Source organism: Zonotrichia leucophrys, chromosome 4 (assembly GCF_028769735.1).
Source record: "Zonotrichia leucophrys gambelii isolate GWCS_2022_RI chromosome 4, RI_Zleu_2.0, whole genome shotgun sequence".
Classification (NCBI taxonomy): Eukaryota; Metazoa; Chordata; class Aves; order Passeriformes; family Passerellidae; genus Zonotrichia; species Zonotrichia leucophrys.
In genome coordinates, this window is record NC_088173.1 from 43,057,752 (window position 1) to 43,073,886 (window position 16,135).

Genomic DNA, 16,135 nt, shown 5'->3' on the forward strand with positions numbered 1-16,135 from the left:
CTCTAGGAGAGGTTTGTGTGCCGTGTGTATTGTCCTGCTAGTGATCACTCTTTCATATCAACTGTGAATTAATTGTTGAATTTTTTCTGTTGTGGTCTGCACCTTGTGTCCCATTCTGCCATCCCAGAATCCCACAGCCAGGGATATGCAGGTGATGCCCACAGCACCGTTTCCCCCATGTGGTGCTGCATGTGGCACTGTGTCCCAAGCACTGGCAGTGTTCATGTGTAGCCAGGAGGAGCTGGCCCCTCCTTGCTGCCATGGACAGCCTTTCAGGATTCATTTACAGCTCCTTTCTTCCCTACAGCTCCTTCATCACAGCTCAGTTGCGCCCAGCTCTCCAGCTTTCTGTCACTCACTGGGCTACTTCCCACAGCCCCAGAGTCCCTTCCTGCCACCAACTCGTCTGTCACATGCACTGATCCACCTCCTCTCCACACAGTCCAGAAGATTCCTATAAAATTCAGCATTAATGCTTTCCTCCCCCCACCTTTTCTCATTTGTTCTTCATTATTAATACCAGGCCTTTCACTAAAACCAGCTTATGATGTTGTTTTTGAGTAAATATTGTTATCAGTTCTGTGTCACAGGGGTGAAGATGAATCTGGGTTTGATAGACTGAAGTAGGTGACTTTGTCAAAGTGTCTTCTACAAGTGTAATTGAAAGTCCTTATGTAGAAGAAAACTTTTTTGCACTAATGATATAGATAATTGCTTTACTAACATTTTTAAAGGTTAGAAATAAATGGTTTTCTTAAAATTAGATATATGCCTAAAAGGAAAGAATCTCTGTGGTTATCCAGCCAAAGGAAGGGGCTTTCTGAGGGTCACACCTCCTTGTGGCGCATGTCTTGATACTTTCTCAGAGGTTTCTGAGAAGGAGTTAAGTTGATTTTGTAGAACTCAGCAGCTGCTTCTGGAGGCGGGGCCACAGAAAATGCAAACCTTTCCCACGGGGAGTCTCTTTTTCTTGCAGGTATTCCATGACATTGCCTATAAAGCCAAGGACCGTCAGGACCTGATCGCAGGCATCGATGAATTTCTGGATGAAGTCATTGTGCTCCCCCCTGGGGAATGGGATCCAGCCATTAGGATAGAGCCCCCCAAGTCTCTCCCTTCTTCAGATAAGAGGTAACAGCAGGAGAGGGGCTGCTGGCCAGGGACAGTGGGCATGAGGGGGTGGGAAGAGACGGTGTTCTGGTTGTGCCAGGTCTATGGAGTGACCTGCACCTGGCTGTCACTATTTAGAAAGGCCTGGAGATATTTTCAGGGAGGGAGGATGTTCCTGGAAGTCTGTACCTTTTGAGATGATGTTGTAGGCACACAATAACACAGCTGGTAGTTTGCTGGGCTCTTTGAGGTTCCTCTTGGTGCTCTGACATGCTGTGTCCTGGCCTAGGAAGAACATGTACTCGGGTGGGGAGAACGTGCAGATGAACGGCGACACGCCCCACGACGGCGGCCACGGCGGTGGCGGCCACGGCGACTGTGAGGAGCTGCAGCGCACGGGCAGGTCGGTGACACCCCTGCAATGCCTCCCTTGCCAAAGCATCCCCAGCCCAGTGGGCTGTCTGTACAGGCTCAGGTGTGACCCCAGAATGTGTCCTGGGGGCCTTTCCTGCCCAGAGTGAGGCTGTGTGAAGGGTTCAGAACGTCCGGCTTCAGCAGATGGCAGAAGGTCATGGATCAGATGCTCATTAGATGATAAAGAGCCATTAAAAAGGACAGAAGGCCCAGGTAGGTGCTGCCTGTTGGGAGTCTGGGAAGTCAGATGAGCTGTAGGGAACATAAACATGGCTGGTACAAGCCCCAGTTAATCCATTTGGATTGCTGAAGGGGTGCCTTAGCCAAAAGCAGAGATGTTCCCTTTTCTGGACGTTAGTGTTGCAATTGGATTGCACAGCTAAAGGCTTTTATTGGATAGAAAGAGAGAGGGTAACAGTGCCCCAGGCCCTACTCTCTGCTTTATTACTCTGCTTTGTGCCATGTTAAAGTCCACTGGAGTGGGAATACAGCTCAGGTGGTCATGAAACAGCGGGTTCAGCATTTCAAGATCAGTGCACAGGGCTTCTTGGTGGCTTTGTGCCTTCCTTCCCACTCTGAATCTTCTTTTTCAGTTCTAGTTCTAGTCTAAATTCTAGAGGGAAAGTCTGAAAGTCTTCACACTGCCTTGGTGTGTACAAGGCAGTGGAGTGTCCTGATTTGGGGTCAGAAGGTGGTGTGTACCTGTCTGCCACAGTGTCTGTGCAGTCCTGGCAGAGGTGGGGAGCTGTGAGCAGGGGAACAAGAGGCTAAACAAACATTTTTCATGCTGGCAGTGTCAGTGCCATGTGGAGTTTATAAGACTTAAGTACTGTCTTGTCTGTGATCATACAAAAAGGGATATCTGCAAGAAAGTTCTTTTGTCATCCAGGAGTGTTTCCCTTATGTTTTTGCTTCTAGTTCTTTTGCTGGTTATTAATTTGAATCATTTTTCCATGCAGCACATTGTTTGGCTCGCCCAGTCATGGTGTCTGCTATGTGGAGAAATTCAGGCAGGGACTTAGACCAGAGTTAATCTGTTTTATTACATCAACTAATATATTTGGGGGAAAAAAACCAACAGATGAGCTTCCTGAAATACAAACTGTAGTGGTCTGTTTCAGCAGAAGCGTGGCTTGTAGTCCTGCAATTTGTCCCTTTCCAGCTGCATCACAAGTTTGAGATATTATCTCTCCTTACAGGATTCTCTCTGAGATCCCTGGACCACCACAGCTATGATAAGGCTGTTTGCAACGTGCTGATCTCACTCCTTAGAGATCATACTTCATTGCTGGCAGTGTCTCTGCTGGTTTAGCGTGTTGAGTTTCACTGTGAGACATCTTGCCTGAGTCTCCTCTTGCTTGTCCCTGCAGATTCTGCGGGGGCTTGATCAAAGACATCAAGAGGAAAGCACCATTCTTCGCCAGCGACTTCTACGACGCTTTGAACATCCAGGCCCTCTCAGCCATCCTCTTCATCTACCTGGCCACTGTCACCAATGCCATCACTTTTGGGGGATTGCTTGGGGATGCTACGGAGAACATGCAGGTGGGCAAGAGCTTTCAGAACCAGCAAATCCAGCCTTTTGCTGTCCAGTCAGAGCAGTGCTTGGGCACTGGCAAAGCTGGAATTCTTGCTACAATAATGGAGGTGTTCTGGCTTTCACTGCTTTCTCTGCTGCTGTGCTGTTCTTTGACAGCTTGTACAGCAGTTCCTTACATGGTGAATAAAAGCAGGCCCAAGAAACAGAGAAGGTCTTTGCTCCTTCTGTACCGAGAAGCTCCTCTGATCTGCTCTCAGTTGTATCATTTTAGTCCAGTTCAATTTGCTGACTCTGAATCCTCTGCCTGATTCCTACAGTACCTGGGCTTTGGCCTCTCTGGTGAAAAGCAAATGCCAAAATTATTAGGAAAATGAGTAACACAGGAGAGAAATGTCAGGTCTTCAGAAAGATGAATTTTGTAGTAGTGGGAGGGCACAAGCTGAGAACCAGGCACATATCCATGGACAGGCTGGATCAATGGCTTAGCTCAGGCTAAAGAGAAGGGATTCTCTGTTAACAGTGCTGGAGGTCCTCCTGTGTGTTAGTGGTATAATAGGAAAAGTAGGAGGTTATATTTAGATATATTCGGTTCAGCCAGTCCAATTCAGTCAAATCTCCTAGCAATAATCAAGCTCATAATGATAATGGCTGAATTATTAATTTATGCAGGTTTAATTAAGTCAAACATAGGAAATGAGGGCACATATCTGGAGCCCTGCACTTCCCTGTGATGAATTACAGGCTAGAGCAAGATCCAGCAAGCCTGTGCAGTGCCCAGCTCCCCTCTCTTCTGTACAAACAGTTTGCGTTTTCCAGGGAAGTCAGGAATGGAGAGGTCTCCAGTTCCCACCAGTGAGCAACACTGGACTGTCATGGGGTAGCACAGCAAAGCCTGTCTGCTCTGCACAAGGTGCAGTCTTTAAATTACAGGAGGAAGGGGAAATGTTACCTGATTCCAAATCTAGTTCAAATTGAGAAACACTTCATTGTGTCCAGAAGTCTCAAGCTTACTATCAAGTAGCAAAAAAACCCTCAGAGAGCAGTATTTTTGGGGTGACTACATCACAGTTTGTGTGTCTGTGTCTTGTCTGTTGTAAACAGTGATGTGACTGCTGCTGGGGCAGGCACTGAGCGCGGCCCATCCCTGCTCCCTGTCCTGGGAGCTGCCCCAGCCAGCACTGTCTTCACAGCTTGCTCCTGAGTTTTCTCTTTCTGAGAAAAGATGCTATTCTTAGCTACAGACAAGTGGAAGAACGTAGGAAAAAGAGATTCCAGATGCTCTGGCCACGAGGGCCCTCTCCATGAATAATACAAGAGGAGTGGAGGGGATCAGCTGTGTGAAGGCTGCTCCTTGCCCTGGGATTACTGGGCTCAGCCTTACAGGTCCCCCAAAGGCAGTCAGCCTGTTGCTTTCCTCAGTGAAAACACTAACTCGTGTCTTCTAAAGGAAGAGAGACACAAAACTGGATTGCAATTCTTGCAGTACCCTTGACAAGTCAGGAGAGCTGCAGCCGCATCCCTGCTGCCTGGGCGGAAGGGAGGGATTGGCCTGTGCTGTTAATGGCTGCTCAGCACATTAATGTGTGGCTGTCCCGAGTAACTGTGGCTTGTGTGGCACCAGCATCTTGGTGACAGCTGCAGGGGGGGCCGGAGGATGCTGTCCCCTTGGTCACAGGCACAGGGACATGCAGCCACAACAGAAGTGCTCCTTCAGAGAGGGTGACTCCTGTGCTGTGTCCCTGCAGGGCGTGTTGGAGAGCTTCCTGGGCACCGCTGTCACCGGCGCCGTGTTCTGCCTCCTGGCTGGCCAGCCCCTCACCATTCTGAGCAGCACAGGACCTGTCCTGGTCTTTGAGAGGCTCCTCTTCAATTTCAGCAAGTGAGTACGTGGTGGCAGAGGGGGGGACAGGAATGTCCCACATGAAGGAAATCCAGCCAGGGAATGAGCTGCTTGCTGCTGGGGAAGGAGGGGATTTAGTACAGAATGAAAGGTCTTGTTCCTTGCTGACACCCAGTGCAATCACATCAGGGATTGTCCCAGCATGCATGTCCCAGGGCACTGCCCAGTGTGTGGCTGCCTGTCTCTGTGGGGCCTCCTGAAACAAAAACAGCCTTGGCCACTTCAGTCCTTGGTGAAGAATTTGCTCTCGGTGCAGTGCGCTGCTTCTCCCCATCACTGCTTCTCTGTCTCCCATAGGAACAAGGAAATGAATCCTGCTCTTCACTAACAAAATCCCGTGGGTCTCAAGGTTGCCAAGAATTTGTCCAGTGGCCATTTGAAATAGTCACTATTATTTATGAAAGCAAAAGTGTCTCTGGTAGAAACAGCCCCCAGAATTCCATGGGGGAGCTTTTCTGCTTTTAAAGGAAATTTCCTGCATTTTTTCCATTTAACTGCTATAAAGAAGTTCTGCTTTCTCCACTTTGTTGACAGCTGACACCCAGAGCTAAAGGGAGCCCATTTACTTAGGTTTGATCATTTACCATTCCCACATCTGCAATATCAGGAAGATACACTGGAATCCCCAAAGGAATCAGCAGTGTCATGGATGATTTCACCCATGGGGCTGGTGACCCTTTGGCTGGTGTTTTGCAAGGAGATCATTTTAGGTTACACAGAATACACCCCAAATCCCTTGTAGTCTGTGTTCTCAGCATGGCAGGTTGTGCAGGACTTGTGTTCCTACATGTAGAGAGGGATGGGGGCTAGAAAAAATGGCTGGAAAGTTAGATTATCCTAGGGAGGGAAACTGGAAACTACCAAAGGGTGAGTTGCACAGTGGAGCAAGAGGTGGGCACCTTCCTTTTCTTCCCTCATCTGGAATCAGTGAATAGAGTCAGGAATGAACACACTGCACCTGTTGGCACCTGGCAAGCATGACAAAGCCCAGGTGCAGCAGGCAGCAGGAAAAAAGCAAGATGGAAAAGCACTTTGTACTGTTTTGGAAGGAAGAAGGTGGTTATTGTTAACCTGAGGAGGAGGCGGCAGTTGTAAAAGCCATTGTCCTAACAACCTGCCAGAGCAGAAAGGAAGGCCTTTTCAAAGGAGGCCTTTCTTACAAGGAAATTGGAACTGAGTGCTTTGATTTTTCAGTAATGCATTTGTGGTTGTTCATTTTCACAACACGCTGTTCCCTGCTAGGAGCAATCCTGCAGGACACAGTGCTTTTCCACCTGCTCTGTCAGCTTCAGAAGTGCTGCAGGAATTTGAGAAGTAAATGCTAAAATAATATAGTTTAACATTTTTGAAATTCTTGAATGGTGTGGAGTCAGTGTAGCTGGGTTTCTGCCAGCTGCCTTCAGATGGATGGGATCTCCTGCCCCCTCAGGCACTGACTCTGGATACTTCAGAGTTGTCACTTAGGTCTTGTATTTTTATTTTTTCCTTTCTCTTTTTCTAAATAATTTTGTTTCTTACTTGCTCCTTGCCCTCTTCCAGGTCAGGGCTTCTGGCTTCCAGAGAATTACAGCTGCCTGAGCCTGCCAGTCCCACCAGCTCTTGCTTCCTTCTCCAGAACAGGCAGTGAGTGGCCTTCCTGGCAGGTCCTCATCTGCTCCAGTGTTCCCTTGAGGCACTTTTTCATTCCTAAAAGCCCACCTTTGGACTCTGTGCTGGCACAGCACCTCATCCTCAAGCAGCAAACAATGGGGGGCATTGTCCCCAGAAAGCAATGATGCAGCTGGGTGCATGGCTCTCCATCCCCTGCCATTCCCAGCACCAGGGTTTGTCATAGAATATCCCAGGGTGGAAAGGACCCATAAGGATGAGCAAGTCCAACTCTGTGCACCTGGCAAGACTACCTAAAACTAAACCATATGACCAAGAACACATATGACCAGATGCTCCTTGAACTCCATCAGGTTAGGTGCCATGACTGCTTCCTGGCAAGACTGTTCCAGTGTCCAGCCACCCTCTGGGAGAAGGTTTTTACTCAATGTCCAGTCTCAGTCAATCTCTAGGAAGGTAGGAGAGCTCTGCAGAGAGACTCAGAGTGGTTGGATGGATGGGCAGACTCCAGTAAGATCGAGTTTAATAAATCCAAGTGCCCAGTCCTGCATTTTGGCCACAATACCCCCTGCAATGCTATGGGCTGGGGACGGTGTGGCTGGACAGTGCCCAGGCAGAAAGGGACCTGGGGGTACTGGTCAAAAGCTGTCTGAACATGAGCCAGCAGTGTGCTCTGGTGGCCAAGAAGGCCAATGGCTCCTGGCCTGGATCAGGAACAGTGTGGCCAGCAGGAGCAGGGAGGTCAATCTCCCTTGTACTCAGCCCTGGTGAGGTCCCACCTTGAGCACTGTGTCCAGTTCTGGGCCCCTCAGTTTGGGAAGGACCTTGAGACCCTTCAGCCCATCCAGAGAGGGCAGTGAGGGTGGAGAGGGGCTGGGAACACAAACCCTGTGAGAAACAACTGAGGGAGCTGGAGTTGTCTAGCCTGGAGAAAAGGAGACTCAGAGGTGACCTTATCACTCTCTACAACTCCCTGAGAGGTGGCTGTAGTCAGGTGGGGTTGTAGTCAGCACAGACAGAACCAGAGGACACAGTCTCAAGCTGCACCAAGGGAAGTATAGGCTGGATATTAGGAAAAAGTTTTTTACAGAAAGGATGATAAAGTATTGGAATGGTCTGCCCAGGAAGCTGGTGGAGTCACCATCCCTGGATGTGTTTAAAACAAGACTGGATGTGGCACTGGGTGCCATGGTCTAGCTGAGGTGTTGGGGCTGGGTTGGACTCAGTGATCTTGAAGGTCTCTTCCAACCTGGTCATTCTGTGATTCAACATCCCCTGACTCAACTTTGTTCTATGTAACATCTGCTTTCTACTTCCTGATCTTATCTAACCCAATGTTCTCCTTTTTTGCCCCCCTTGTCTTGTTGCAGGGACAATGACTTTGACTACCTGGAGTTCCGCCTCTGGATTGGCCTCTGGTCAGCCTTCCAGTGTCTCATTCTCGTGGCCACCGACGCCAGCTTCCTGGTCAAGTACTTCACCCGCTTCACCGAGGAAGGGTTTTCCTCCCTCATCAGCTTCATCTTCATTTATGATGCTTTCAAGAAGATGATCAAGCTGGCAGATCATTATCCCATCAACTCCCAGTTCAAGGTGGACTATATCACTCATTACTCTTGTGCCTGTAAACCACTAGATCCAGGTAAGGGAGTGTTCATTACCTCTCCAGTTTGTAGACAGGAGGTGGCCTTTGCTCTCCTTTTCCCTTGTGCTGCAGCCCAGATAATAAGTAGATTATTCCTTCTTTATCAGTCACCTTCAGATATCCTGTTTTAGTCTCTTAGAAGCTGAGAGGTACATTTCATCCCAAGTGGAATGTCAGTGTTGCAGCAGACCTCTCATTGGGGGTAGAAGTGAGCCAAGACACCGACTCTTGTTCAACGATGTGAAAAGGCTCCCGTTTATTCTTCTCTACAACTGAGCCATCCTGATTGTGACTACAGCAAGCTCCTGCTATTGGCTTCCCTGGTGGACTCTGACTGCAGCTAATTCCTGCTTGACTGTGACTGCATGTGTTAGTTTGCAGAGTCTGCAGGCTGTTCCTGCTGGAATATGACTGCAGGCTCCAGCAGCAGGCCCCTTGCAAACCTCACCACAGATCTTGTTCAGCAGCAACTCTCTGCCTTATTTTGTCCATCCTCTAGTTCTTCTTGGTTGTTCCTTCTTCCTCAGGGGTCATCCAGGTCCTCCTACTTCAAGGTCCACCCCTGAGCAGCCAACCCATCCCTTTTGTCACACTTATCTTTATTAGTTACTATGACCCATTGAGGGTCATAAGGCTGTTCCTCTTCTTTGGTAATTAGTGCAACTATGACAGGGGCACAGTCACCTGTAATCCCTTCTTCTACACCTACATGTCACATTACAGCTGGTCTTGCTGGAGCTCCTCTAGAGAGCATCATGACCAGTGGAGAAGCTGTTTCTGCACCCCTGTCTCCTTGCATCCCTGTTCCAAATGGTATTCCAAATGCCATGAAGGGGCAGCAGTGGTGGCCAGGTCACTGCTGTGCAGCTGAGGTCACTGCCATGGAGCTCAGGCCACTCCTGTTTCAGGAGCTGGATTTATTCAAGGCATTACCCAAACGTGGGTGGTTCCCACCTCCTGGCTGCATGGATGAGAGGGAAAGCACAAACAATTCCCTCCCTTCCGAGAAGGGAAGTGTATCCCCAGGGCAGCCTATCTCTGGAGTGTGGGCTGCATGGCAGATAGAGCCAGTGTACCTATGGCTCTGAGAACAAAGGGTTACAAAACCCAAATCCAAATTGAGAGAGGCTGGCTGTACCATTAGGGAAGTAGGACCACTCCTAGGATCCCACAAACAATGGGGAGTGAGTAAGAAACTTGATCTGTGCCCAGAGCAAACTGCAGGTTATGTTGGCACACCTGTCCAACAGGAAAAGCTGCTGGCTGCTCCTCGCAGGTGTCGAGAGCCCGTTCCCTGGGGCTGGGTGCCTGCCTTCCCTATTAACACAGGACCTTGGTGAGCACAGCCTGGTTCTGCCTCTGCTGGAATGGCAGAGTGAATTCCTTCTTGAAACTAGGACGATGGGAATGGTCAATGCCAAACTGGAAGTCTCCACTTCCATTGAAGCACTTGTGGCTCTCCAGACATCCAAGTGAAAAAAGTTTATTTATGTAAAACCTCAATCAGCCATGAGCCCATTTACAGGAAGGATTGCATTTCTAAATGAAATTTCAAATTCATGATTCCTAATGCTTCAGAAGCCACAGGGAATGCTGCTCCTTCTTTCAAAGAAATTACCCCCATCCTGTTGATTTCAATTTCTTGCTCTCTTTTTTCTTTCTTTTAATTCAAAACTGTGTTTATGCTGGACACTGAATCACATTTTGCTTTTCTGGGTATCTTTGGCGTTGTGCTTGCATTTGAAATCAATCATTAGGAGTGCTCTGTGGGTATTTAATTTAATCCAGAAATCATTAGGAAAATATTGGAAAGCTATGAAATATTATATTGTCTGTCTGGTTTTTTGTGGGAGTTTTTTTACCATCAACTCAAAATATAATCCCTGTTGGTTTTGGGTTATGTTTCAATTAACCTTTTTTTCTTCTGTTTTGTGAGTGATTGATGATTGAGGCTTTTGAGTCTCTCTGAAACACTTGTGCCTAACTTTTCTGGAGCAAAGAGGTGGCAAACAGCTTGACAGAGAAATTATTTAATAATTGGAATTGTCTCTCCTTCCCAATGGTTTCCTGCATCCTGCTCACCATATTGCCTGTTTTCTTTTCTCTTGCAGTTAATAGCTCATTACTTAACAGGACCATGGTGCTGTCAGACTATGAGCTGGTCTCTCCCTCCTCTGAGCTGGTGAGTTCCCCTTGGGAAGGCAGGGATCACATGGCCTGCAGAGTCTTGTGGTGCCACTCTGCTGGCAAGCTCTGGATAGCAAGGAGAAAGAAGTGGAGCTTGCTGGATCACATCCCTGTGTGGGGGAAGGAAGTTGAGGCACAGAATAACAACCTCTTTTAGTCAAACACCAGCAGGAAAATAGTCTCACCCAAACTGTTCTGTGCTTCAGTGATTCTAACTTCTGCATGCTGCCTCCCTGTTCCTCTCAGATACTCTGTCACCATTCCTGTCCCACCATGGGCCAAGTATCCACATCCTTATGGAAACATTCCCTTTTTTCCTGCAGGCCAACAGCACCATTGACTGGGCAGCTCTGACAGCCAAGGACTGCTTGAAGTATGGGGGTCAGCTTGTGGGCAACAACTGTGACTATGTCCCTGACATCACCCTCATGTCTTTCATCCTCTTCTTTGGCACTTACACCTGCTCCATGGCCCTGAAGAAATTCAAGACCAGTCGCTACTTTCCCACCACTGTAAGTATCTCCTGTCACTCCATCAGTCTTTGTGAGGGCACAGCTCAGCCTTCCTTTTGGAGCTGCTGTCCTGCACACAGGGAGGGATGGATGCTCTGCAGGGAAGCAGTCGGGATAAAAGTGCAGCTGGTTGTTGGATCTGGTTATCAGAGGGATGTCTGGGATTGCTCCCAGTGCATCTGGAGAGCACAGGTAAGGCAACAGAAGAGCCAAGAGGAGCTGTAACCTGCTTGGGTAATGTGGCAGGGGTCTTAAAGGTGCTGAAGGCAACCCTTCCAAGCTTTCGGGCACGTCTCAGGTGCATCTGCCTGTTTTGTCCCTTGGTGAGGCTCCCAGGCCAGGCGTGTGAGCCAAAGCCATTCCTCTCTGAGACTGCCCCGTTTCTGGCATCCTGACACACAGGGATTTATCCTGCATGGATGTTTACTGTTCCACTGTGTTACAATTGAACCTCTCTTATTTTTAATACAAAGGAAACAAATTCCATCCGGGCTGGAATGCAGCTCAATTTATCTGTAACCATGCAAACCCAAGAAACCTGGAAGGAGCAGCAGCTCTGGAGAGCTCACACAGTTCCAGGCTAGCACAGTGCCTCCTGTGTGGTTAAATTCTGGGGTCTGATCACTGGCAGCTCTAAGTTGTTGTATTCCAGTGACTTCAGGAGAGCTGCAGTCTTAGGGATTTAGCTGGGAAGCCTGGTTTGTTTTCCTGTCTGCTTAGTTTGACGTATTACTTAAACAGCAAACAGTGTAATCTCTGCCAGTTCTTCAGAGTATCTCATTTGTGGAAGTTTGTGCTGTTTCTATGCCTCCATTTAGGCTTTCAGAGAGCACGGTAAAGTACCAAGGCATGTGTGGCAAATGACACTGGACATGATGGTGGCCATATTTGTGGGGGAAGAAATGACGAGCTTGTCCTGCCAGTGTTTGCCATGTGGGCACTAAAGGATGGGTGAAATGCTGTTCTGTGGTGCTAACTCCTGTGCTTATGGTACCACGTCTCTTTCAGGCCCGGAAGCTCATCAGTGACTTTGCCATTATCCTGTCCATTTTGATCTTCTGTGGAATTGATGCCCTGGTTGGTGTGGACACACCAAAACTAATTGTGCCAAGTGAATTCAAGGTATGTTGTTGTCAGCTTGTTTGCTGGCTTTTGGAAGAGGTTCCTTTTCCATTGCACCTCCCCTGTGTGGAGTGACTTGCCCTCAGAATGGGAATGTAGTCAGCAGTCTGGAAAGGGCCTGTTTACTCAGAGGCTTAGGGTTAGGAGGCTTTTTGTTAGCATCATTTTAATTGGCTGGTTTATCTCCTAAATTCTACCTCCATACTTGGAGCCTTTGACTGGTGTTAATGGATAGGATGAAATTGCCACAAACCTGAAGTGTCTCCCTGGAGCTCCATTGCTGGAGACAGACCTGGCTTTGGGATTTCATCACCCCTGTACTGTGCCTCTAACACAAGCTTTCTTTTCCTTGCCCTTCAAAGCCAACCAGCCCCGAGAGGGGTTGGTTTATCCCACCTTTTGGAGGGAACCCGTGGTGGGTGTACCTGGCAGCAGCCATCCCTGCCCTGCTGGTGACCATCCTCATCTTCATGGACCAGCAGATCACCGCCGTCATCGTCAACAGGAAGGAGCACAAGCTCAAGGTGGGTGTGTCTTGTGCCTGGAGCACGGGCAGGGGCTTTTCCCCCTGCCACCTTCCTCCCCATGGACACGAGCCTATTCCCTGGCACTGGCTGCTGTTTCTAAGCAGGAAAAGTGGCTTTGTGGCCAAAGCTGCATGGTGCTGTCAAATACCAGCAATAAGCTGGAGAGATTTGGGACATATCAAGGGCATAGCCTCAGCTGGATGTTATTTAAAGAAGAGCTGATATGTAACAGCCTAAAATGTAGTCATGTTTTTAAAACAAACTTTCCAGACCAGTGGTATGCAGTTTTTCATGCCTGTAGGGTTTTTTTCTGTTCCCCTGCATGGTCAGTTCTATTGGAAAATATTAAATTCCTGTGAAAGAAGATTGTCTCTTCCTGCTCACAGGGCATGTTTCAAGTGGTCTGACCTGTGGGAGTAATGGTTCCCTCAAAACACAGGCAATGGTGGGTCATTATTTAGATACCTGCTTTATCAGTTATCAGGAGAGCTGTTGGAAATGGGAAGGGAGCTTCTGCTTGGAAAAGAGGAGGATGTTTCAATTCATGTGGTCACTGTAAATGTTAGACAAGTAATGTGTAATTTAAGACCATCCTGAGCCCAACCTGGAGGAGAGAGTTGAAGTACCAGGGAATGGGAATGGCTTCTTATGCACAGTGATGACTGCTGGCTGATGATTTAAAAACCCCTCAGAACATCCTTGTTTGCTACCTGGATCTGAGCAGATAAACTCAATATTGGGCCCTCATGTTCCTCAGAGATGGCTAAGCAGTTTTAGGTCTGTCTCTTGCACCTAACCAAGCAGACATAGCATTTTCTTCAACACTGTAAGAAAATATTCACTGTTCTTCCCTCATGAGGAAGAGGCCCCTCATCTCTGCAGCTTATGAACCGCTGAATGTGGTTTTGCTGTCAGCACTGGCAGTACTTTTTTTAGCAACAAAGTTATAAACACTCCAGTACTCCAAAGTACTGTTTGATGTAAAAAATGTATTCCCTGCTTCCTTTGTTTATGGTGTGAATATGGTATTTTGTGGAATTGAGGGTTCACAAGCCCCATCTTGTTGTTCCACACCAAAAAACACTTCTATACACAAGATCTGCTGTAGGAAAAAGATGGGTTTTTTCTGCTCATCCCTTGCTGAAGTGTTGGCAGGGTACTGCTGGGTGCCCATCCCGGTGCCACCAGCCAGCCAAGGTAAGCAGTGCACATGTCAGGAAAACAGTGAGGACTATTCAAGAGAAGCTGGATTGCCCTCCCTCCTGGGTCATTCTAGGCCTGGATCATTTTGTTTTTTCCAATAAAATCAAGCTGAATGGGATTTTAAAAAGGTTAATCTGTTTTAAAATAGCAAACCTTAGAGGTTTGTCCACTGTTTTTCTGAAGATCCCTTTTCTTGGTGGCTCTTTTGTTTCTTCTCTTGGCACTTGTGACTGCTGGAATTCCTGTTTTATTTCATTACAGGATTTTGAAAATAGAGGATAAGAGGTGTTTGAAAAGGAGTCAAGAACAAGGGCAGCTTTCTCCTCTGGGTAGAGAATGAGGCTTCAGCTGTTCCTGTTGCACTCCTGAAGGAGCATGGGGTTGTGTCGTGAGGGAGATGCTTCCTTATGCTGTTCACAGGATCCAATGTATTTCTGGTGTTTGGCTCTGTTGGCCAGGATGCCGCAGAAGGAAATGCTGCCTGTCCAGTGTTCCTCTGCCCTGCTCCAGAGGCATTTGGAATAATTAAGCTGAAGGTTGTTTGTCTCCCTCCACAGAAAGGTGCTGGATATCATCTGGATTTGTTCTGGGTGGCCATTCTGATGATTGTCTGCTCCTTTATGGGGCTGCCCTGGTACGTGGCTGCTACCGTCATCTCCATCGCTCACATCGACAGCCTGAAGATGGAGACGGAGACTTCAGCCCCTGGAGAGCAGCCCAAGTTTTTGGGAGTGAGGTATGTCCCACCAGGAAGTCTCAATTACCTTGTTTGCAAAATCCTTTTGCACAAAGAATTTTGTGCTGCCTTTTCCCTATTTCCAAAGCCAGGTCCTTGGGCAAGCCCCCTTGTGGCTCCTCCAAAGATTACTTGGCCATATCAGGTGCAGTGTTCCTGTGTTAAAGGAAAAAATTTCCTGCAGGCTTCTCTATCCAGGGAAATGAAGCAAATTCCTTAGCAAATGTAATGGTCAAACATACAAACCTATCATACCTAGTGCAAGCAGCTTTACTTAATGAAGCATCTTTTTCATGTGTTTGGGTGCTTTAATTAAGTGGTCTGAAGTGCTTCCAGTGGGATTACTCCTGGAAATCAGGCAGCTTATTTAGGTAACTAGATGGAAATTTTATGGCATGTCTTTCAGCATTCTGAAATATTACTGGCCGAGGTGTTTTTGGAGGGCCAATGGTGGAACAAAACTGTCCACCATTGGTTGTTAATTGAGGTTTAAAACAGAGGTCTGGCTCAGGATCCAGCCATCTGCCTGAGGCTGTTGAATGAAAAATGTGGCTGCAGAAATGAGTTTTGGGGATTCCTGTTGGTGTTCAGTACTTGGGGTCGTGACTCAATGATGTTGTTTTAGGGAGCAGAGAGTCACTGGTGTGATCGTTTTCATCCTGACCGGGGTGTCTGTCTTCATGGCTCCCATCCTGAAGGTAAGAACTGTTCACAGTTCTTTGAAGGCTTAAATCCAAACTTTTTGGAAGGAAACACCAACATAGTTGTAGTGTGCTAGAACAGTCACCAAGTTCAGGGCTGGGGTTCTTGGACACTGTGGTCTTTTTCATTTTAAGGTTATTTCTCCATGTTTGCATAAAGTTAAGCTCCCTTTTCTTTTATACCTCCACTCTTTGTTTTATGGAAAACATATTCTGGATAAAGCTCAGACTATGGAAAACATGTTTCTGGAGGAAGCAGTCCAATTAATGGCATTTCTTAGTCTTTGAACTGTTTTTTTCCTGTAAGTGTAGCCAAAGCTCTGGATAGATGTGCTGCTGATGGACCATTGCATTTAGGTAGGTTGTTGTTTTCCAAGACCAGAGATTTGGTGCATGTAGCCATGGAGAAATGCATCCTTAGTGGATCATCAGATTGTAGAAGGAAACTGGAGAACCTGGTTTGTGGAGGATGCTGCCTTCTCTGGGGATAGTGATGGAAGTGGTGCCAAGCATGGACATACTGTCCAACAGGAGGTGTCAGCTCCAGGAGCCCTTATCCATGGATCCATAGGCCTATGGTAGGAGCAGCAGCACTGTGCATTGTAACCACAGCACCGAGCAGATGGGTGTCTGGAAGAACATTTGTGGAGGCTGCACAGAAGATTTTGGAGGCTGCAGGGCCAGTGAGGCACAGTGTGATGTGAGCCTGAGGGGAGGAGGCGGGCAGGGAACAGTGACACTGCCTGTGGAGGGAGTGGAGACAGTGGCTTTCCATGCCAGTGTGTTCCTGTTCTTAATTTCTAAGGCTGTTTGTACAGCTCGAATTTTGGTGTCTCAGGTAACAGTTTCCACCTCCACACTATCAGGCATTTCCATGCCTTTAATTTAATGCCTGATTGTGATAATCCTGCTTTTTAGTTTATGTGACCT

General features: G+C 47.7%; 1 protein-coding gene across 4 annotated transcripts in view; it reads left to right on the forward strand.

Moving 5' to 3' along the window:
- SLC4A4 (solute carrier family 4 member 4) overlaps nt 1–16,135 on the forward strand; it is a 116,946-nt gene that overhangs the window by 86,922 nt on the left and 13,889 nt on the right. For all 4 annotated transcript variants that reach the window (XM_064711387.1, XM_064711389.1, XM_064711390.1 and 1 more), the window contains 11 exons: nt 977–1,131; nt 1,400–1,513; nt 2,895–3,069; nt 4,810–4,943; nt 7,943–8,214; nt 10,329–10,399; nt 10,728–10,916; nt 11,925–12,038; nt 12,401–12,562; nt 14,326–14,504; nt 15,130–15,202. In XM_064711387.1, the coding sequence (XP_064567457.1) occupies nt 977–1,131; nt 1,400–1,513; nt 2,895–3,069; nt 4,810–4,943; nt 7,943–8,214; nt 10,329–10,399; nt 10,728–10,916; nt 11,925–12,038; nt 12,401–12,562; nt 14,326–14,504; nt 15,130–15,202 (1,638 nt within the window). The remainder of the gene's footprint in view (nt 1–976; nt 1,132–1,399; nt 1,514–2,894; nt 3,070–4,809; nt 4,944–7,942; nt 8,215–10,328; nt 10,400–10,727; nt 10,917–11,924; nt 12,039–12,400; nt 12,563–14,325; nt 14,505–15,129; nt 15,203–16,135) is intronic.